This window comes from Aspergillus stella-maris, assembly GCF_047715825.1.
Source record: "Aspergillus stella-maris strain CBS 113639 unplaced genomic scaffold BDV14scaffold_20, whole genome shotgun sequence".
In the NCBI taxonomy this organism is placed as follows: Eukaryota; Fungi; Ascomycota; class Eurotiomycetes; order Eurotiales; family Aspergillaceae; genus Aspergillus; species Aspergillus stella-maris.
The window spans coordinates 54,123-72,175 of NW_027396814.1; the positions used below are offsets into that span (position 1 = coordinate 54,123).

Here is an 18,053-nt window from a genome sequence, read left to right on the forward strand (position 1 = left end):
TCACGTGGCACCCCTGACTCTCGGCAGCGATCTACGGGCCAACAAAGTATACTACGGTCTTTCCACTCTACGAGGATTGATAATTTCTGGATATGCCCATTAGATATGTCATTGAGTCGGTACATACACGCATAAGTACGTTGTTTCGTTCAAATCATCACAAAGAAGGTTATAGGTAGTTGGTCGAGTAGTCACGACTCTATGACCAGCACACAGAACAAAAAACAAAAGGGAATCGTCGCTAACATAATCAACAAATAAAGCAATGAAAAGCAGGGTTAAGGGGGTGTATAATAAGATGTGGCCCGAGTTTGAGCCGCATGCAAGTGCTTTTGCCATATGAAACATGCGATGAAGGGGATATCATGGAGAATGAGAATGCAAACATGAAGCAATCATCATGCATGGAAAAACAAAAACCTCCCGGAATAAACGAGCCCAAACACCGAAGGCGATTATTCGTTGTAGAATTTTCTCATAATAAGATGCAGGAAGAGGTTGACGTTGACTCGCAGGGTTCCCTCGAAGAAGTCGAGGAATTGCATGTTGTTGAACTGAGCTTGGAGCAGGTCGTCCAAGGGAACCTGAGCATTTGCTCCAGGGACCATCATCGGTCCGCTGCTTCCATCGAGCGTAAACACACCGACCTCGTTACTTGAGATTGTCAAGTCAACTCGGTCCCATTGCCGGTCTGTATAACCTTTCCAGTAGACCAAGACTCCCTTGTCAGCGAGGTTGCGAGCCGAGTACTTGTAGGAACCGAACTTGAACACTTTGCCGGACTTCTGAAGCTCGCGTTGGTGGTCCCATTGCTTGGTGAATGGCATGAGGAATCTCTTCTTGCCCTTCTTGCTCTGTAAGGTCACCATTGCCTGCTCGATATAATCGTTGTACGTCTTGAGCTGCTGGTCCAACCAAACAGCCTGGTCGTTGAGACGTGTGAGCGTCATATGAGCACTCTCCAATTCTCGTTGACGTTGAATTCGGCGGCGATGCTTCGTACGGATATCGATGGCAATAGCGTTTAGAAGATCCTGGTAGTGGTTGTGGCGATGGATCTTTCCTGCTTGCTCGAGGTGCAGGATGTTCTCCAGCGCCGTGCGCTTCAGCTCCGAGTAGCTCATCGAGGCAATGTCGACCAGGCTGTTGGCTTCGGAGTATGCGCTCCTCTCAGTGTTGTGAGCACTCAGTTCATCGCGCACGAACGTCATCCATTTTTCTTCATCCTCCTCAGTGGGAGGTGTAACCATAATCTCCAGCAGGTTGGCCCCGGACTGTACACGGATAATGTAGAGAACACATCTCTTAGTCTCCATGAACAGAGCCTTGACATCAGCTTCCGGATCTGATAACGATTTGTCAGTACGCATATTTCCAGGAACGCTTGTGGTTGTCTCTTACCTTCGACTTGTGCGAGTTTAGGGTTCAGCGTCAGATTGATTTCAGAAGAGTTGACGCTCATCAGCTCGCTCTCGTTCGATTTGACATTGCCCAGGTCACGAATGACTTCTTTCAGGAAGTCGTCTGGGTTGGGGCAGATGTAGTGGATATTCGACGCCACAAGCTGGTGAATAGAGAAGATGTCCGACATCTTGATGTATAGGGTAGGCTTCGTCTTAGCATACAAGTCGTTGAATTCGTCAATGTCAAAGTAAGTTTCGGCATCTTGGACGGTAATCACTGGTCGAATGATAATTAGCATCAAATGAGACCGTACTTGAGGGGAGTACTTACAGTCGCCCCAGATGTTCCCAAGTCGCTGGATTGAGTCCGCAATATAAGTGTTCAAAGGTTGAAGGTACACGTTCTCCGCACCAAATAGTCTTCCCGATGACGCTTGCGCAATAACCTTTGCAATCTCGGACAGGTTCCGCTTCTGCTCTTGGGTCAGACCGCGGTCCACGACTCCGAACTTCTCTGGCTCCATAATAGCTGGCTGGAAATAGTTCTTCCAAACCCAGTGGCCAACCGTTTGCAGGACAAAGCCGGGGTCCTCGTTCGAGAATCGAGAGATGAGGCTCTCGTACATTTCCTTAGCAATATATCGGATTCCGAACGGCATGCGATAAAGAAGTTCTTCCAAAGCAGAGAAGAATTGATCGGCGATATCTCGGAGATCCTGGAGATGCTGAATGAAGGTTGCTCTAGTTTCAGGGTCTCGGATGGCCTCTTCGCGGGGAACATCAGGCCTACGTCGGCTTCGCTTTCCAGTTCGAAGCTCTTCATCGTTGATGGCGGACTTGTAGATTTGCATTGGATCACTCTCGAGGTTGAGCTCTGCATTTTCAACGATATTCTCTTTCACAGCTGTGTTGAGAACATCACGCATGAATTTTCGGTCGCGAGGGGACTTGATGTACGAGGCAAAGAGCTTGTTCCAGAATGAGTTGCAGCGCAAGTACTCTTGGAGAGAAGTAAAGCTTTCAATCTCCTCTCGTGCTGAGCGGGCCAGCAACTTGATGAGGTAGTATTCTTCACGCCTCTTCTGAGAGTACCCAAACAAGCCCATCATCAAGTGTCGGATTCTTTCGTATTCTTTCTCCGGAGTATTGGCCTCACGCATGCGTCGGAAGAGCTTTGCGAGGTATTGCGATTGCGTTTGAAGAAGGAAGAAGAACACTTGGTAGTATTCCAGCTTCTTCCTCGACGTCTTGTTTAGGGCTTTGAGGTCAAATGGATCCTTTGAAGAAATTTCCGTGTTCGACAGCAGATTTCCCACATGGCCACCAAAGTGCTTCTGGTGCTTGACAACTTCATCAAGGGTAATCTTGTTCTTCACTAGGAGAGCAATCTTGATATCGAGCTGGCTGATGTATTGTTCGGCCATTTCGTTTTGGCGTACCTGTTGTACGACGAACTTCCTTGTCCGCTCGGACTCAATTTCCTCGTCAAAGTCGAATTCACTATCATTGAGAAGGTGTACAAAACCTTTAACGGTTCCGACAGGAGGGTTCTTGCCGCTCGTGAGACTCTTGTATGCTTGGCCTTGAATTCTGCCACGGATAAAGCTCTGTGCCTTGACAACCTTCTCCATGTTTTCTTGGTAGTAACGACGCTTCTCCTCGAATTTCGCTCTGACCAAATGTCCCCTAATAAGAGACTGGAAGTCGGCGATAATGTCTTCTTCAGCGGCAAGCTCTGAGAGCGTTTGACCAACGTCGACTCGCACAAGCATGGCTCTGATTTGAGCTTGCAGCTCGCTGATTTCATCATCACAATCGTCCAACTCCTCGAGAATACCACCAACGTGAATTCGTTGAATAGCGGCACGAGCGAGCGCTTGGAGCTCAATGATGGTTGATTCTTCCTGTTGTAACATTGTAGCATCTTCTTCCAGTCTCTTTCTCAGGATAACACCGCGAGCCATAGATTGAACTTCCAGAACAGATTCATTCTCCTTCGCAAGAGCCTCTTTCTGGGACTCCAGAAAAGATCTCACAGCATTGGCCCGGGCTGAGCTCTGAAGCTCAACGATCGAGGGCTCATGCTCCGCTAGAGCTTCGCGTGTACCCTGGACGTCCTTCCTCAAAGCGCCACCACGGGCAATAGATTGAAGGCTCACAAAGCTGCTTTCTTCCTTGGCAAGGGACGACTTGAGTACTGTGAGCGATTGTCTGGCGGCCATGGCGCGGGCACATGCTTGAAGTGATACCACAGACGGGGATTCGGCATCGAGGGATGCGAGTGTTTGGGTGATGCTTTGTCGGACAAGCATTCCTCGAATTGCTGCCTGTACAATGTCCGCGCTGTCTTGGGTTTCTGCAATCTGCTCAGACTGAGCACTCATCTGACGACGGAGCAGTGCACCACGAATAGCTGCTTGGAGCTCTTGAACCTTCTCTTCCGCACAGTGTGTCTCTTCATATTGCTGTGAGACTTGTGAGCGCTGTAGAGCACCTCGAATGGCCGCCTGCAGCAACTGAATCTGACCCTCCTCCTCCTTGACATGGTCGAACATGTCGTACACGGTTCGTCGCTGGAGGGCACCTCTGAGGGCAGCTTGGATCTGTTTGATCCCCGATTCTTGTCTCCGCAGCTGTGTTTGGATGTAGCTAGCTTCAGTCCGGGCTTTCGATCCTCGGATCATGCTCTGCAATTGCAGGATATCATGCTCGAGGGCCTTGGAGTGTTGCTTGGTGTTCTTTTGGCGATGGCGCGCGATAAATCCGCGAGAAATAGCTTGAAGGTTGACGGCAAACTTCCGCATGTCAATACGGTACTGAACGACCTGTCTCGTCCAATCTCCGCGGATCATGGACTGGAGCTCCAGGAGTAGTGGTTCAAAGTCCCATAGGTCGTTCATCAAGTTGCCAAGCCTCAACCTCAAAATCGCACCTCGAAGCTGGGCTTGGAAGTCGACAATCGAGCTCTCATTTTCATGTAGCTCTCGCTCAATCCGATCCTCTTCTGACTCGGGTTCAGGCTCAGGCTCAGGCTCAGCGCCAAAGTTCGCGGCCATACCGCTGAAGCTAGGCATGCTAACACCCGCTTTGTCAAGGCCTTTTTGGGTCTGCTCCAGTTCATGGTCCTCAAACTCCAGCTGTCCGACAAGGTTACCCATGCGGAAATCAACGAGTCCTTTTTTGAACAGTAACCAAGATAGCGCGTGAATGCAGTGTATGACTTTGGGGATATTTTTCTTTTCGTACAAGTCAATGAGCTCAAACCTGAAAAGTTCCGGTAGCTCGATCTCATCCAGGAGTCGGAAGAAGAGAGCTATGTTGTCTGAGTGTCGATACTGCAGTTTCGGGTGGCGGAAGATTCGCAAGGCCCGATTCGGGTACATGGATTGCACGATCTCTGCCAGAGTAACACCATCACGTAGGGCTTCTTCGAGTTGAACGATAGGCGGTATTTGCTGTTGGATAACCTCCTCGATCCACTCCTTCGCTTCTCCAATATGGCAAAGGTATTCATAAGCTTGTAAGAACTGTCGTTGCTGATCCATCCAGTTTCCAGCCGTCCATGCTGATGCAGTCGGCCTTTGGGCAGCTCTTGTGCCAGGTCGGTTGGCTACTGAATCAGCCCTCTTCAACCGCCTTCGTCCTTGCAGGCCCACAACTGAGGGTGTGCTTTTATCGATGGACATCTCCTCTGTTGCACCAGCTTTCGCAAATTTTGACAACGCGCGAAGGTGACCGGTTGAGGATTTCTGGAAGGTCTCCAACTCGGGGGCCGAGAAGGCAGCAGTCAACGGAGGCGGATGGGGAGCAGAGATGCTATGCGACTGGCTTGCCCTGACATGGGTTCTTGTGTGAGCAAGACCGTGATGTGGTGATTCAGGCCTCGGGGGAGTCATAACATTAGGGGATGCTCTTTCTTTGAGTGGTTCCGCATCTTGACCGTGCCCGTAGCGGGTTTCCGGAGTCCGCGGGCGGTTCTCTTTCCAGTATTGAGGGTTGTCGAGAGTTTGGCTTCTGTTATGACGGAAGGCAGCATGTTTACTCGATGGAGGAGAAGCGTTGGGGGCTTGAGGCAGCGGACGCAACGAGCGACGAATATTCTCGTAAGTTGCGCCTGCATTGGACCACTCGGGGGCTCCTCCACCCATGGTTTGATGAGTGGCTGTCGAGTTTACCTCACTTTTGCCTCGCTTATGGCCAAACCCAGATATCGATCCGACGGAAGCGTTGGAAGAGACGGTGCTGGTGCGACTGGGAGCAAAGGAATTCGAGGAGACGGAGTATATTGATGAGTTTGTGGAAGCGGTTGAATCATGACGGAGAGGACTCGATGTTTGGGTGGGAAGGTCGGTTTGCGCACGGCGGAGCGACGCAGAATGCATCGACATGACTGGGGCCGTCCCGAGGACAGGAATGCGACGAGAAACAAAGAAAAAGGATTAAGGATGTTAAACACCAATAGGCCGCATGCCTGCTTCACCAAGCGAAGCGGTCTCTAAGCGGAGCGTGGTGGGCGTGAAGGTCAAAAGTGTGCTGTATCTTGAATGGAATGCGCATTCAAGGGAGCAGCTGCATAGCGCTCGGATAACAGCAGGAATGGTTGATATAGAAACGGGTTGTTGTCTCCGTCCCGCAGAGAAGTTCCAGGTCCTAATTCCACGAAGCAGAAACAAAAAGAAAACAGACAAAAGAAAAGGAAACAAAGTCTTTAAGCTTTTGTTGTTGACTGATGAAATTGTTGAAGAAATCAAGAGAAAGAAAGCATCGCAAGCTTGGAAGTGGGAGGGGAGGAGGAGAGCGGGAAGCAAGAGGCCCCAGCCTCCCACAAACAAATCTCCCGATCAGGAATAGTCCCTGGTTATCGTCACGCTTATCGCTGACCAGCCACACCGGATGCCCTTGACGATCCGATCGCGTTTACGGGACTACGAACTACGATTGACAAGGGGGCCGTAATTCATTTTGATGATGGAGATAAATTATGGAGAATGACTCCAGTATATGTCTGTTCGTTCTGAAGCCTCGAGGATCGGATGTCGGGAAGCACGAGCAGTCGATATATCATTGTCCCTTGCGTCGATCGCGGATATATATTCCCTCATGCAACAGTCTATGCGGAAGAAAATCGATAAACCATCTAGTATAGCCTGCCATTATTCTCACCACGTTAGACTATTCTACAACTGTCACAAATATATTCTTGTCCCTGGTCGGGGTTGTGGATTGATCCTTGGGTCGACCCTAGGAGCGTCCGTGACTTTCTTCAGCATTAAGCTCAAGACTTGGCACTATAACCACTAGCATCCATCTCGTCATTTTCATTTCGCCCTGCTGTCTCCCGCCTGCCCCTCTCAAGCTGACCTTCAATCTTGACTTCCACAAACCCATCAAAATGGACGAAAGAGAGCCCTATTACCTATATAAGCTCGTTCCCTCAACCGCCCCTGTCCGGGAGCCTCTCCCAGAGCGGCTACCTGTCAGTGAGCTCGATCAGAAATCCGGCTTTGTGCATTTGTCTACCGCGCTTCAAGTCCCCAACACTTTGAAATTGTTCTTCAAAGATGAGCCTCTCGTTTATGTGCTGAGGATTCCCTACGAACGTGTAGCACGAGACATCCGATTCGAAGACCCTGAAGGCCGTGTCTGCGGGCCTCGGCCGGACGAGGGCTTGTTTCCTGTGAGTTTGAACTGCGCATTTGTCCATTGTGTACCTCGAGACTTATTGCGCGCATAGCATCTGTACAACGGCCTCAAGCTCGGTAGGGACGAGGTGGAGAGCATTGGCGTATGGACGAACGAGGAAGGATGGGACAAGCCACTCGCTGCGGCGAAGCCATGGCTCCGGTATTAAGGAACTGGGAATCTCGATAATCTCGGTCAATGATTGATGCTTGTACTGTCTGTACATAACGGCAGTGTCTTGATTTTTCTGTTTTATTTACTCCCGCGCTCATGCTGTGCACGACATCATGAACTCTGAACGACATATCCGAACGAATGAAAATTCCATGAAACTATGTAAATGCTTAGTTTCTAGCTTTGTCAGGCTCCAAGGTTGGTCACACCCCAAATCCCCATCATGATGCGCCTTGAGCGGACGCGGACCTGCAGGCCGCTGCATCAATCAGGCTTATCGGGAGAGAGCTCCGTGAGTCCGTGACACACGCGACACCTACAATCGACGGATGTACTTGAAAAACAGGCAGTTCTTCTGGCTATCTGCCAATATTATCAGAGGACACTACTCTAATAAGTATCACACAAGGTACCAGCACTCAACTGGATGAACCCCTCACTATGACTTCTTGTGCCTGAGCAACTGGCGGTGGGGTGGATGAATAATCAGCGCCTCCCCCTCCCTCACCGCCCTGAGAGCTTCGTCTGTCGGCCAATAGGAACAACTGCAGGGTCCCGCTACGCCGGTTTCGGCATGGTTGATTCGCGGCGGAGAGAGCCTGTACACCATTTTTTTTGCTCTGAAATTTCTTCTCTTTTTCTTTTCTTCTTCTTTTCTTTGGGAAAGGAAGACCTTCTCCATCAACAGAACGTTTCTATCGTCGATCTGTTGATTATTATCTCTCTCTATTTTATTCACATCTACGCGTTTTGATAGAGACCGTAGACCTCTCATTCTTCAAAATGCCGATTGCCAACGGTGACGCTCTGGGTAGAGCCATGCACGCCGAGTTCCAGGACCACACCAAGGCTCTGGAGATCCTGGAAAAGGACTACCAGACCAAGGACGGTCTTGATGTCGACACTCTCCTTGACTCTGACAAGCACGGTGCTTTGACCTACAATGATTTCCTCGTTCTGCCGGGATATATCGGTAAGCTTCGTGCTGGTCCCTCAACCTCGTTCAGTGACTGAACTCGATGGAAAGGCTTCCCTGCTTCCGATGTCTCCCTCGACACTCCCGTCACCAAGCGTGTCACATTGAAGGCTCCTCTGCTTTCTTCGCCCATGGACACTGTCACTGAGCACAACATGGCCATCCACATGGCTCTTCTCGGTGGTCTTGGTGTTATTCACCACAACTGCTCCCCGGAAGACCAGGCCGAGATGGTCCGCAAGGTTAAGCGTTACGAGAACGGCTTCATCCTTGACCCCGTCGTTCTCTCTCCCAAGGCCACCGTCGGTGAGGCCAAGGACCTGAAGGCCCGTTGGGGATTCGGCGGTTTCCCAGTTACTGGTAAGTTTGTTTTGCTTGCACTCTTCCCTTTTCATGATGATTTCCATCTATCTCTTATATAACTTTCGTTCCACCGAAGCGACGAAAGTTGCCGTGTAGAGAAACAGATTACATCTGATTCTTATTCTTATCTCTTGGATATTTTCCACACCACAATGAGCAAAGCAGTCAAGCTAACTGATCACGCTCATAGAAAACGGTACTCTCCGCTCGAAGCTCATTGGTATTGTCACCACCCGTGATATCCAATTCCACCACGATCTGAACGACTCCGTCACAACCATCATGTCCACGGACCTCGTCACTGCCCCCGCCGGCACCACCCTCGCCGAGGCCAACGAAGTCCTCCGCTCCTCCAAGAAGGGCAAGCTCCCCATCGTCGACGAGAACGGCAACCTCGTCTCCCTGCTCTCTCGCAGCGATCTGATGAAGAACCTCCACTACCCCCTCGCCTCCAAGCTCCCCGCCTCCAAGCAGCTCATTTGCGCCGCCGCCATCGGCACCCGTGAGGAAGACAAGACCCGTCTGAAGCTCCTTGTCGAGGCTGGTCTTGACATCGTCATCCTCGACTCCAGCCAGGGTAACTCCATGTACCAGATTGAAATGATCAAGTACGTCAAGAAGACATACCCTGAGATCGACGTCATTGGCGGAAACGTCGTGACGCGCGACCAAGCCGCCGCCCTCATCGCCGCGGGCGTCGACGGTCTCCGTATCGGTATGGGCTCCGGCTCCGCCTGCATCACCCAGGAAGTCATGGCCGTCGGCCGGCCCCAGGCCCTCTCCGTCCGCCGCGTCTCCCATTTCGCCGCCCGCTTCGGCGTCCCCTGTATCGCCGACGGCGGTATTCAGAACGTCGGCCACATCGTCAAGGGTCTCGCCATGGGCGCGTCGACCATCATGATGGGCGGTCTGCTCGCCGGTACCACCGAGTCCCCCGGTGAGTACTTCGTCAGCAACGAAGGCCAGCTCGTCAAGGCCTACCGCGGCATGGGCTCCATCGCCGCGATGGAGGACAAGAAGGCCGGCGGCAACAACAAGGACAGCAAGGCCAGCAACGCCGGTACCGCTCGCTACTTCTCCGAGAAGGACCGCGTGCTCGTTGCGCAAGGTGTTGCCGGTTCCGTGCTGGACCGCGGCTCGGTCACCAAGTTCGTTCCTTACCTTGTTGCTGGTGTCCAGCACTCGCTGCAGGACATTGGTGTCAAGTCTCTCCATGACTTGCACGAGGGCGTCAACAATGGCTTTGTCCGCTTTGAGGTCCGTAGCGCTAGTGCCATGACTGAGGGTAATGTCCACGGTCTGCACAGCTACGACAAGAAGCTCTACTCTTAGTGGTAATAGCTTGAGTAGAATAATTTGCTTCTTGTTAATGTTTTTTTGCTTGGTTTTGGTTCTGTCTGTTTTACGACGATATGTTTTTTCCATGAACTCGAAAAAGTATGGCATGAGGTTTAGGAGTTATGAGAGGAATACACATCTGATTGTTCTATCACTTTCTTATCCATTAAGCATACCAAAGTATTTTTCGTAGTCCATTAAAACAGTAACCCTGAACAATGCAGTAAAAGAACTCCGAAATCACATCCTGATCAATTTACTCCTGTCCAACCCCAAGCGCATTCCCCGCCTGAACAAGCGCCAGCAACGGAATCGAAATGCTCCACGCCCACAGACCCGTCCTAACATAACTAAAAGCCTCCCCCCTAGCACCCATATAAGCCGCCATATACAGCAGCCTTGCACCAAGGTATTCCAGGGAGAGGGTATTAAGCTCAGAAGCAGGCAGTTTGGCAACATTACCAGCGAGCTATATCACACCCCGTTAGCAAATGAGTCTTTATGAGTAGTATGCAGGTGGGTGTACAAACCATGGCCGCAGCAAAGAGAGGTAGGTTCTCCATTGCGTTCAAATGGGCTCCATGCGCTTTGGCAAGGGAGGTCCAGACTTTGGCTGGGAGTTTGGTTTTGAGAATGGTGAGGTTTTCGCGGGGGCTGTTTTGTAGGACTAGAGTTAGACTTTGGGTAGCAAAGCACGTTCAGGTAGTTTGTGCATACAGAATGTTTGAGGCTGCACCGTTTGCGTTGGCCATCATTTTGACAAAATAGTAGCCGTGAGGGACCATAGCGAGGCCGTATGCAGCGGCGATGGAGTGGAAGGAGTAGTTTGTGGTTGAGGTAGACATGGTGGTGAGTTAGGGCTTAGTTTGATTCAAAATTGCTGATGAGAAATATTTGTTGTTATCGGGTATGTGCTTAAATTTGTTGATCACTGCTGAGTTTAACAGCTTTATATAACCCAATTCTGAGACAACATATCCATCAGTCCTGAGATCCCATAACGAGGAGGGCTGCCAGTATGTACCATAATGCCTCTCGTGTTTTAGTGCATTGAGCCAACCAAAGCTCGTATTCGAGATTACCAGCTGCCGTTGACAGTTCATAATGTCAGCAGCCAAGGTTCTGCTCAAAGAGTTACGGTTACTTTCGTATAAGAGACCTCGTGTTCCCATCCTAGTGGCTTAACGTTATGTTTTCCCGCCGACTCTGTCCCACGCTTCTGCCAACTTGGGCTCGACAACCACATCTCTCTATTCTTTCCGATACTAAGATCAATAACGCTTTACCGCTACTGAAAACGGTTGGTATTTCTTGATGTCGGACAAGCGGGGAAGTGACCTGGCCGTGCCTGACATAACGGAGGATGCGGCGGAGCGGAAAAGGATACTGAATGTCCTGGCGCAGAGACGTTATCGTATGTTCCTCATCTTCCTGTATATTGGTGATTAGACTCTGGTCTAAGATAATAGGTAAACGAAAGAAGGATCGTCTACAGACCCTGCAAAGACAAGTCCAGAGACAGGCGGATAAAGCATCGTTAACCGTGGGCAGCAGCAACCTAGGGACCCTGCAGTCTTCTACAGTAGAAGAAACGTCTCCAGCCTTTGGGCATAACACAGGACCGCCTCTTCAGGATTCTGATGACAGTCTTCTTAAAGATACTCTGAGCGACCCCATTCCAACCATACATCAATCACCAGATCCACTGTTCTTTTGCCTTTTATCAGCACCGGACTCCTTCATACCACAGTTCTCAGATGACAATCCCTTCATAATCCCATCTCCCCCAGCCTTCATCAGCTCAGACTCCTCTGGAAAAGATCCCAATCCCCAATGTCAGTCACTCAGCTGGCCCAATCCAGCAAGTACTCACCTCACAAACACATCCACTCCCACGCTCTCAGACTGTCTCCAAACATCCGAATCATCCATCTTCACCTTCCCCGACGACACCCTCCTCGAAGTCCCCCGCGTCAAGCTTCTAAACGCCGCAATGCAAGTCGCTCTCCGGCTCGGCGTCGCCGACATGCTCTGGGACCTTACAGCAATAAGCCCATTCTACAAGGGAAATCCAGCGGGGAGAGATACCTGCCTCGCCCTGACCTCATCATCATTACCCTCCACATCTCAAGAAACAGGACCAAATACAGAACCCCAATACACCTCCCTCCCCAGGCACCTCCGCCCAACAAAATCCCAACTTCTCCTCCCTCACCATCCCATGCTCGATATCCTCCCGTGGCCCAGTACGCGGGATAAACTAATCCAGATCTTCAACTTCCCGCCTCACTTACGGCCCGCGGCGGCGCGGGATCCAATGGGGTTACTAGGGTTCGCGTATGATATGGAGGATGAGGGTGGTGAGGGGATTAGAGTTGCGAATGGGGATGTGTTTGAGCCGGATGGGTGGGAGATTGGGCAGTTGGTTTTTGAGAGGTGGTGGTGGGCTTTTGAGGGGGGGGTTGTGGAACGGTGTGATCGGGCTAGGAGGGGGAGGGGGGAGGGGGGGTTGGTTTTGGGGGTTGTGGGGTGATTTTTCTATTGAGTATCTTGTGGAGGTGAAGATGAATTGAAACTGATGGTGGTGATGATGATGTTATTTATGTGTTTGCCAGCTGTATATATATGACTTTCTCAACTCAAAGCCCACTCAGCCCTAATCTCCTACCCACACTAACCTACCATACCGCACCGCAACACAACCTAACATCTCACCCACAGCATCCAGATAGACCAAGTATACAGAAGCAAAGCAAACATTAGCAGCCATCCATCCAATCAAAGTCAAACAAAGTCAAGGAAGATAGATAGCAACTCACGTTTTCCACTACAAACACAAAACCAAGTCCCAGGCCCGACCCTGCCACCCTACCAAGGCCTTGGGAGATTGCCCTCAGATGCGAGAGAGTCTATCAGGTGATTAGTTGTCTCTGGTTGGTAGCAATCCCATCGAATCATGGGAGGAAGGTACTTAGTAGAGTGAGTGCGTGAGTGAGTGAGTGACTTGAAAGTATAGTGGAGGGTAAGGAAGAAGGTGGGTACAAAGAAGAAGAAGAAGAAGAAGAAGAGATAGGAAGGTAGAAGAAAGAGTAAATGGGTACAGTGGGTAGAGTAGAGCAGGCAGAGAGTACACTAGGTTGGAGTGGAGAAGACAGAGAAGAGCTGGTAAAGAAGAACAAATGCAGTACAGTAGGTAGAGGTAGAGCAGGGTAGATAGACAAGAAAGTTAGGGAACGCAAAAAAAAAAGCAGATGTAGAACGAAGCAGATGCAAAAAGGATGAATGAAAGAAAAATAATTAGTAAGGGAGTGCAGGAAGTAAAATGCAGAAGAAGCAACGCGGAACAAGACGCAGAACAAAAGATTGTATAGAAAGAAACGCAGGAAGGGGTGTAGAGGCAAGAGTATAGGATAGTAAAGTAGAGATAATGATATGGGAATGGGGTAGAGGGTGGGTAGAGAGGGCATGCGTACCTAAGTTGTTGTCCCTGGCCCATCCCTGCCTCCCTGCCAGAGCCGTGGGGTATCGTGGTCGGTATCTTACAACTGTTAGTGTTTATAGATCAGTACACCGTATCAGAAATCTCTTACACGGTTCTACAGTGTGCAGTGTCGTGGTTTCCCTGACCCATCCCTACCACCCTCCCAGACCCGGGGGTTATCGAGATCGGTATCTTGCAGGTATGTCAGTCTTATGATATTCGGTGAATTATGCTAAGAATGTCTTACACGGTTCGAAGGTGCGTAGGGTCGTCTACTCCCTGGGCCATCCCAGCCACCCTCCAAGGCCCGAGAGATCGAGTCAAGAGCGACGAACCTAGAAACCTAGAAAGAAAGACAAGTCCGGTATCTCCCCTTGGGTCTAGCTCCCATGCGCAGAAGACGCCGGACAGATCATCAGATTGGGCCACCTCGGAAGGTATTGGCTGTCTGGATTTCACGACAGTCCCTCGAAGGGAAAGCCATCCCGTACGCTCTTCCCAACCACCCTACCACGAGCGTAATAAGAATAGAGGGCTGATAAGAATAAAGACCTACTGCTGACAACCGCAGAGCCCCTCCTGGGTCCTGCCCACCATTCCTGCCTCCCACCGACAGTAGCCACACACCAGAGAGTCGTCCTAGAACTGTCTGCAGTCAGCATCACAAGCTGCTAAGACCGGAAGGGAAAGCCAGCTTGCCATGATTCAACACCTGAAGGAGTGAATCATTGACTAAAGGACGACCCAAGCAAGCCGACTGCCCCAAATTCCATATGCCACGTCCAGTGAACGTTATTCAGTAGACACTTGTAGCCGGAATATGACGTGGAGAGACAGAAACTCGAAGCAAAGGGAAGAGGATAAGGTAGTTGCAAGAAGGATGGAGAGGGGCAGGAAAGAGGGGAGGAACGGGGAGTTTATATGGGAAGAACAGAGAAGCTGGAACACAGTTCCTGTGGAGCATCAAGGTGGCGGACTCCTCCTCTGCAGTGACAGCCGCCCACCTAGAGACTGTTTCCTATAGGACGGAGTGAAGTCAAGAGTGAATCCTCCCCAGACCGTGAATGTTAATAGACTCTACCGGAGAGGAACTCCATGGCCTGGAAATCGAGGAACATAAATTGAGTTCCTAGACTTTGGGTAAGGTAAGCCTACGGTTATTATTGAAGTTGTTCTAGAAGCAGTATCTCTTGCCAATTCATGAATCATCCTGAGACGTGTCTCGTGATGACCGGTTAGGGCTTTCTTTCTGCCATCCATTACGGCACGTCACTATTGAGCTCACATCGATGACGGTGTTTAATAACTTCCATACAAGCAATGTAATAGAATTCCGGCTTCTCGAGTCACTTTAGTTTAATTACCACAAGAGCAGGGTGACTTGCATTTAACTTCCAACCCCTTGGTCCCCTGTTCCGAGCCATGCGCATGATGTACGTTTCGAACTCAAAATTGATACCGGAATCAAACTCCATCAAATGAACTCAGTTTTATCTTTAGCATGCTCATCAATGCCAGGGCACTGGGCAGGAATCCCCAACAAGAGGACGTAGGGCTGACTTGAAATAGGATCAGGGGAGTCACAGCGGAGCACTCCACCACCGACCATCACTGAGCTTTTTCGAGGGAAATCAATCCCTCGAAGCTCTTTTTTTTTTTTTAGAAAGGAATAAGAAGCGATGGCAATTATGGGGCCCTACGAAATTAAAAACAAGTTCATAATCTCTGGGAATCCTTGTTAGTGGTATGATGACAGTGAAGATGGTGGAGCGTTTGCTGGTTATGTATATTTATAGTCCATCGTTCCTACCTTACAGAACTGCCTACGCGGGATTCTACTCCGATTTCCTTTCCCTTGATTCTACGGTCCGTGATCAGGACAAATCCTAAAAAGAATACTCAAAGAACAAAACAAAGAAAAAGACAAAAAGAGGTTGCCTCCGCGCGGGATTGAACCGCGGACCTTCGCATGGCAGTAATAAACCCTGATGCCAGGGATTTACAAGTGCGACGCTGCTACCACTGAGCCACAAAGGCATGGAATGCCTTAGGTTCTCAATTCTGCACTTATATTCCATATCTGTTTTATTCAGATCGCATGCTCTGGAGTACAGGAGTAGCATACTGCGTTTAGCATACTGGTTTTAAGCAAGCATTCGAGGAACACCAAGCCTTCCTCTGAGTTATCAAGCTATTGCCGCATGTAAACATGTCTAACACTATCGTAGAATATCGTTGACCCTGATCTCTTCTACAGTACCACATCAAGTCTGTATACAAACTAGGCGGACGATCATTGACGGCAACGCGGGGCTGGACCTCGGTTCCGCGTCGGCTCCAAGCTCCTGTTCCTTCTAGTTCTACAACCCACGCGACGATCGAGATCCAACCATTCCCCTTTGTACTGTGTATGAACCGTGTTGCTGCGGAGAGATGACCCCTGTTCCCCATATGTCTCCGGCTGCCCGGTTAATGCACCACCAACTGGAGCAACGCTGCGCAGGTTTACTGTCTTCTACATACATCCGACCAACTAAACCACATCATCTTGCCATTATCGCAACATCTTTCCCATCCAGAAATAAGTCATCTACGTCACCATCACAGTCAAGCTCGTCGCGGAACATGGCAACGAAGCAGAAGAAGCCGCCGGCCGACCCTAGGCCCAGCTCAAGGTATGGACCATGCGCGAGGAACTCAATCGCGGATTTGAACTCATTGCTATGAATCGCACGTATAATGTGCTCTGACACTTTCCAGTGTGGTCCTGATATCGCCAAAGAACGAAGTACTTCTTCTGCACCGTGTGCAAACATCTACGTCATTCGCGTCTGCCCATGTCTTTCCCGGAGGCAATCTATCGCTCCAAGACGGACGATGCCCACCAGCCGGAGATGCAAAGAGGCACGAGGATGCGACTTGGTATCGTAATGCCGCTATTCGAGAGCTGTTCGAGGAGAGCGGCATTCTCCTCGCCAAGGACGTAAGCTCTGGTGGTATGCTCGCTGTTAAGGAAGAGGACCGCGAGAAGGGTAGACGCGAAATTCATCAGAAAAAGACTACATTTTTAGAATGGCTGGCAGAGCAGAATATGGCTGCTGTGCCAGATATAGGTCAGACCACCTTCCTTCTCACGCCTACGAATTTGCTAATGCCAAACTAGACAACCTAATTCCCTTCACCCGATGGGTCACACCAATCAATGTTCCAAAGCGCTACACCACACAGATGTATCTATACTTTCTACCCCTACCACTTGAATCAGAGAAGTCGCTATTGAACGAGATTCCGATGGAAGGCGAGCGCGAGGAGATTCAAATCCCCACCAGTGACGGCGGGGTCGAGATCGCCGAAGCTCAATTTCTTCCTGCATCAGAGTGGCTGAATAAAGCAGCGCAGGGAGATATTATCCTCTTCCCACCACAATTCGTCCTGTTACAGCTGGCAGCACAGTTCCTGGATAGGGAGCCTCGAACGGATTCACCGGAGGAACTACAGCGGAGGCGTACTCATCTCATAGAGTTTGCACACTCTGGCAGCCCATCCTGGACAGAGAAGTGTATCTCTCCGAAGATTGGCAAGTATGCGGAGGACGGACGAGTGGTCATGCTACTAGATCACCCTGGTCCGGAGCTGAAAGACACGAATCGCAAGGGAGAATCTGAGCGAGTGGTTCTCCTGCGCTTCGAGAAAGGTAGTGCTCGCGAGCTTAGTCTGGCCTGGAAGAAAGATCTTTTTCCCGGTAAGAAGGGCAATCTATAATAGAAATACACAAGATAGGTACATACTAGATAATGAACGTTACCCCCATGAAATAGAAGCCTGAAACCTAAGGCACCAGAGTAGAATTTAACAGCCACAGTTCCCTCAGCGACCAAGCCACAACTAAATCTTCCACAACCGCACCGCCACATTGGTCCCACAAGCCCTCGACAAAAATCACATGACCCACAGAACCGGCGCCCGAAAACCATCGAAGCCCGCCAAAAGTTCAACGACCGCTCAGTCCAACCCGCAGCGCACCTCAGTCTATCACCGTTCGTCGTCGACCTCAGACAACACAACCGCCAAAATGGAGAACGAGAAGGGAGAAATCGTCGATCTGTATGTGCCTTCTTTTGATTCGGATTTTGGTGGTATTGGTCGATGGGTTGGATTGAATGGCTCAGGAGAGGAGGATTGCGCTTGATGGAGTGAGCGAGCAGGACAATGGGATATGAAACGACACGATCAATCTCTGCGCGATTTGATCCCGCAGCTCGTTCTGCTCGCTGCTTTCGCTTCGCTCCTCTCTAAACCGTCAATCCAAGTCAAGACCAACAAATCCAGCACAATCAAGACAATCAAGACAATCCAACTAACACTCATTCTCCTCTAGCTACGTCCCCCGCAAGTGCAGCGCCACCAACCGCATCATCAAGGCCAACGACCACGCTTCCGTCCAGATCTCCATCGGCAAGGTCGACGAGAACGGCCGCTACACCGGCGAAAACCAGACCTACGCTCTGTGCGGCTTCATCCGTGCCCGCGGCGAGTCTGACGACTCCCTTAACCGCCTCACTCAGCGCGATGGCTACATCCGGAACGTGTGGACTGCTTCCCGTCAGCGGTAAATGTGCCGTCTGACTTGGGTTGC

The 18,053-nt window shown here is 50.4% G+C and overlaps 8 protein-coding genes and 1 non-coding gene across 9 annotated transcripts; 5 read left to right on the forward strand and 4 right to left on the reverse strand.

The window, feature by feature from the left end:
• Positions 1 to 94: 94 nt before the first annotated feature.
• On the reverse strand, positions 95 to 6,165 carry BDV14DRAFT_46403 (putative Ras GTPase activating protein). The gene is made up of 3 exons (XM_073776823.1): positions 1,735 to 6,165; positions 1,402 to 1,680; positions 95 to 1,345 (listed from the first exon to the last, which is right to left on the reverse strand). Exons 1-3 carry the CDS (start codon positions 5,789 to 5,791, stop codon positions 456 to 458), a joined length of 5,226 nt encoding a protein of 1,741 aa, XP_073629201.1. The 5' UTR covers positions 5,792 to 6,165; the 3' UTR covers positions 95 to 455.
• A 544-nt stretch (positions 6,166 to 6,709) lies between these two features.
• On the forward strand, positions 6,710 to 7,304 carry BDV14DRAFT_46407 (DUF952 domain-containing protein). The gene is made up of 2 exons (XM_073776824.1): positions 6,710 to 7,080; positions 7,138 to 7,304. Exons 1-2 carry the CDS (start codon positions 6,796 to 6,798, stop codon positions 7,252 to 7,254), a joined length of 402 nt encoding a protein of 133 aa, XP_073629202.1. The 5' UTR covers positions 6,710 to 6,795; the 3' UTR covers positions 7,255 to 7,304.
• A 240-nt stretch (positions 7,305 to 7,544) lies between these two features.
• BDV14DRAFT_46427 (oxidoreductase, short-chain dehydrogenase/reductase family) lies at positions 7,545 to 8,200 on the reverse strand. The gene has a single exon (XM_073776827.1). The coding sequence runs from the start codon at positions 8,032 to 8,034 to the stop codon at positions 7,699 to 7,701; it is 336 nt and encodes a 111-aa protein (XP_073629203.1). The 5' UTR covers positions 8,035 to 8,200; the 3' UTR covers positions 7,545 to 7,698.
• On the forward strand, positions 8,023 to 10,160 carry BDV14DRAFT_46410 (putative IMP dehydrogenase). The gene is made up of 3 exons (XM_073776825.1): positions 8,023 to 8,232; positions 8,287 to 8,595; positions 8,789 to 10,160. The coding sequence occupies exons 1-3, from the start codon at positions 8,043 to 8,045 to the stop codon at positions 9,928 to 9,930; spliced, it is 1,641 nt and encodes a 546-aa protein (XP_073629204.1). The 5' UTR covers positions 8,023 to 8,042; the 3' UTR covers positions 9,931 to 10,160.
• A 32-nt stretch (positions 10,161 to 10,192) lies between these two features.
• BDV14DRAFT_199038 (MAPEG family protein) lies at positions 10,193 to 10,781 on the reverse strand (the record flags this gene model as incomplete). Its single annotated transcript, XM_073773145.1, has 3 exons — positions 10,193 to 10,405; positions 10,467 to 10,590; positions 10,654 to 10,781. 3 exons carry the CDS (start codon positions 10,779 to 10,781, stop codon positions 10,193 to 10,195), a joined length of 465 nt encoding a protein of 154 aa, XP_073629205.1.
• Positions 10,782 to 11,250: 469 nt separating this feature from the next.
• Positions 11,251 to 12,469, forward strand: BDV14DRAFT_199039 (uncharacterized protein; the record flags this gene model as incomplete). Its single annotated transcript, XM_073773146.1, has 2 exons — positions 11,251 to 11,350; positions 11,406 to 12,469. 2 exons carry the CDS (start codon positions 11,251 to 11,253, stop codon positions 12,467 to 12,469), a joined length of 1,164 nt encoding a protein of 387 aa, XP_073629206.1.
• Positions 12,470 to 15,352: 2,883 nt separating this feature from the next.
• On the reverse strand, positions 15,353 to 15,454 carry BDV14DRAFT_t64. Its single transcript has one exon. It is a non-coding gene; the product is annotated as a tRNA-Thr (tRNA).
• A 588-nt stretch (positions 15,455 to 16,042) lies between these two features.
• On the forward strand, positions 16,043 to 17,179 carry BDV14DRAFT_199040 (NUDIX hydrolase; the record flags this gene model as incomplete). Its single annotated transcript, XM_073773147.1, has 3 exons — positions 16,043 to 16,092; positions 16,178 to 16,530; positions 16,581 to 17,179. The coding sequence occupies 3 exons, from the start codon at positions 16,043 to 16,045 to the stop codon at positions 17,177 to 17,179; spliced, it is 1,002 nt and encodes a 333-aa protein (XP_073629207.1).
• A 310-nt stretch (positions 17,180 to 17,489) lies between these two features.
• On the forward strand, positions 17,490 to 18,030 carry rps21 (40S ribosomal protein eS21; the record flags this gene model as incomplete). The annotated part of the gene is made up of 2 exons (XM_073773148.1): positions 17,490 to 17,521; positions 17,796 to 18,030. The coding sequence occupies 2 exons, from the start codon at positions 17,490 to 17,492 to the stop codon at positions 18,028 to 18,030; spliced, it is 267 nt and encodes an 88-aa protein (XP_073629208.1).
• Positions 18,031 to 18,053: the final 23 nt, after the last annotated feature.

Excerpts from the sequence above, each read along its gene's own strand:
- BDV14DRAFT_46403 (XM_073776823.1), bottom strand. The coding sequence starts at position 5,791 with ATGTCGATGCATTCTGCGTCGCTCCGCCGTGCGCAAACCGACCTTCCC. Across the intron at positions 1,681-1,734 it reads TGGGAACATCTGGGGCGACT|TGATTACCGTCCAAGATGCC; the intron begins GTAAGTACTCCC and ends TCATTCGACCAG. Across the intron at positions 1,346-1,401 it reads TAAACTCGCACAAGTCGAAG|ATCCGGAAGCTGATGTCAAG; the intron begins GTAAGAGACAAC and ends AATCGTTATCAG.
- BDV14DRAFT_46407 (XM_073776824.1), top strand. The coding sequence starts at position 6,796 with ATGGACGAAAGAGAGCCCTATTACCTATATAAGCTCGTTCCCTCAACC. Across the intron at positions 7,081-7,137 it reads CGGACGAGGGCTTGTTTCCT|CATCTGTACAACGGCCTCAA; the intron begins GTGAGTTTGAAC and ends TTGCGCGCATAG.
- BDV14DRAFT_46427 (XM_073776827.1), bottom strand. The coding sequence starts at position 8,034 with ATGAGAGGTCTACGGTCTCTATCAAAACGCGTAGATGTGAATAAAATA.
- BDV14DRAFT_46410 (XM_073776825.1), top strand. The coding sequence starts at position 8,043 with ATGCCGATTGCCAACGGTGACGCTCTGGGTAGAGCCATGCACGCCGAG. Across the intron at positions 8,233-8,286 it reads CGTTCTGCCGGGATATATCG|GCTTCCCTGCTTCCGATGTC; the intron begins GTAAGCTTCGTG and ends CTCGATGGAAAG. Across the intron at positions 8,596-8,788 it reads CGGCGGTTTCCCAGTTACTG|AAAACGGTACTCTCCGCTCG; the intron begins GTAAGTTTGTTT and ends TCACGCTCATAG.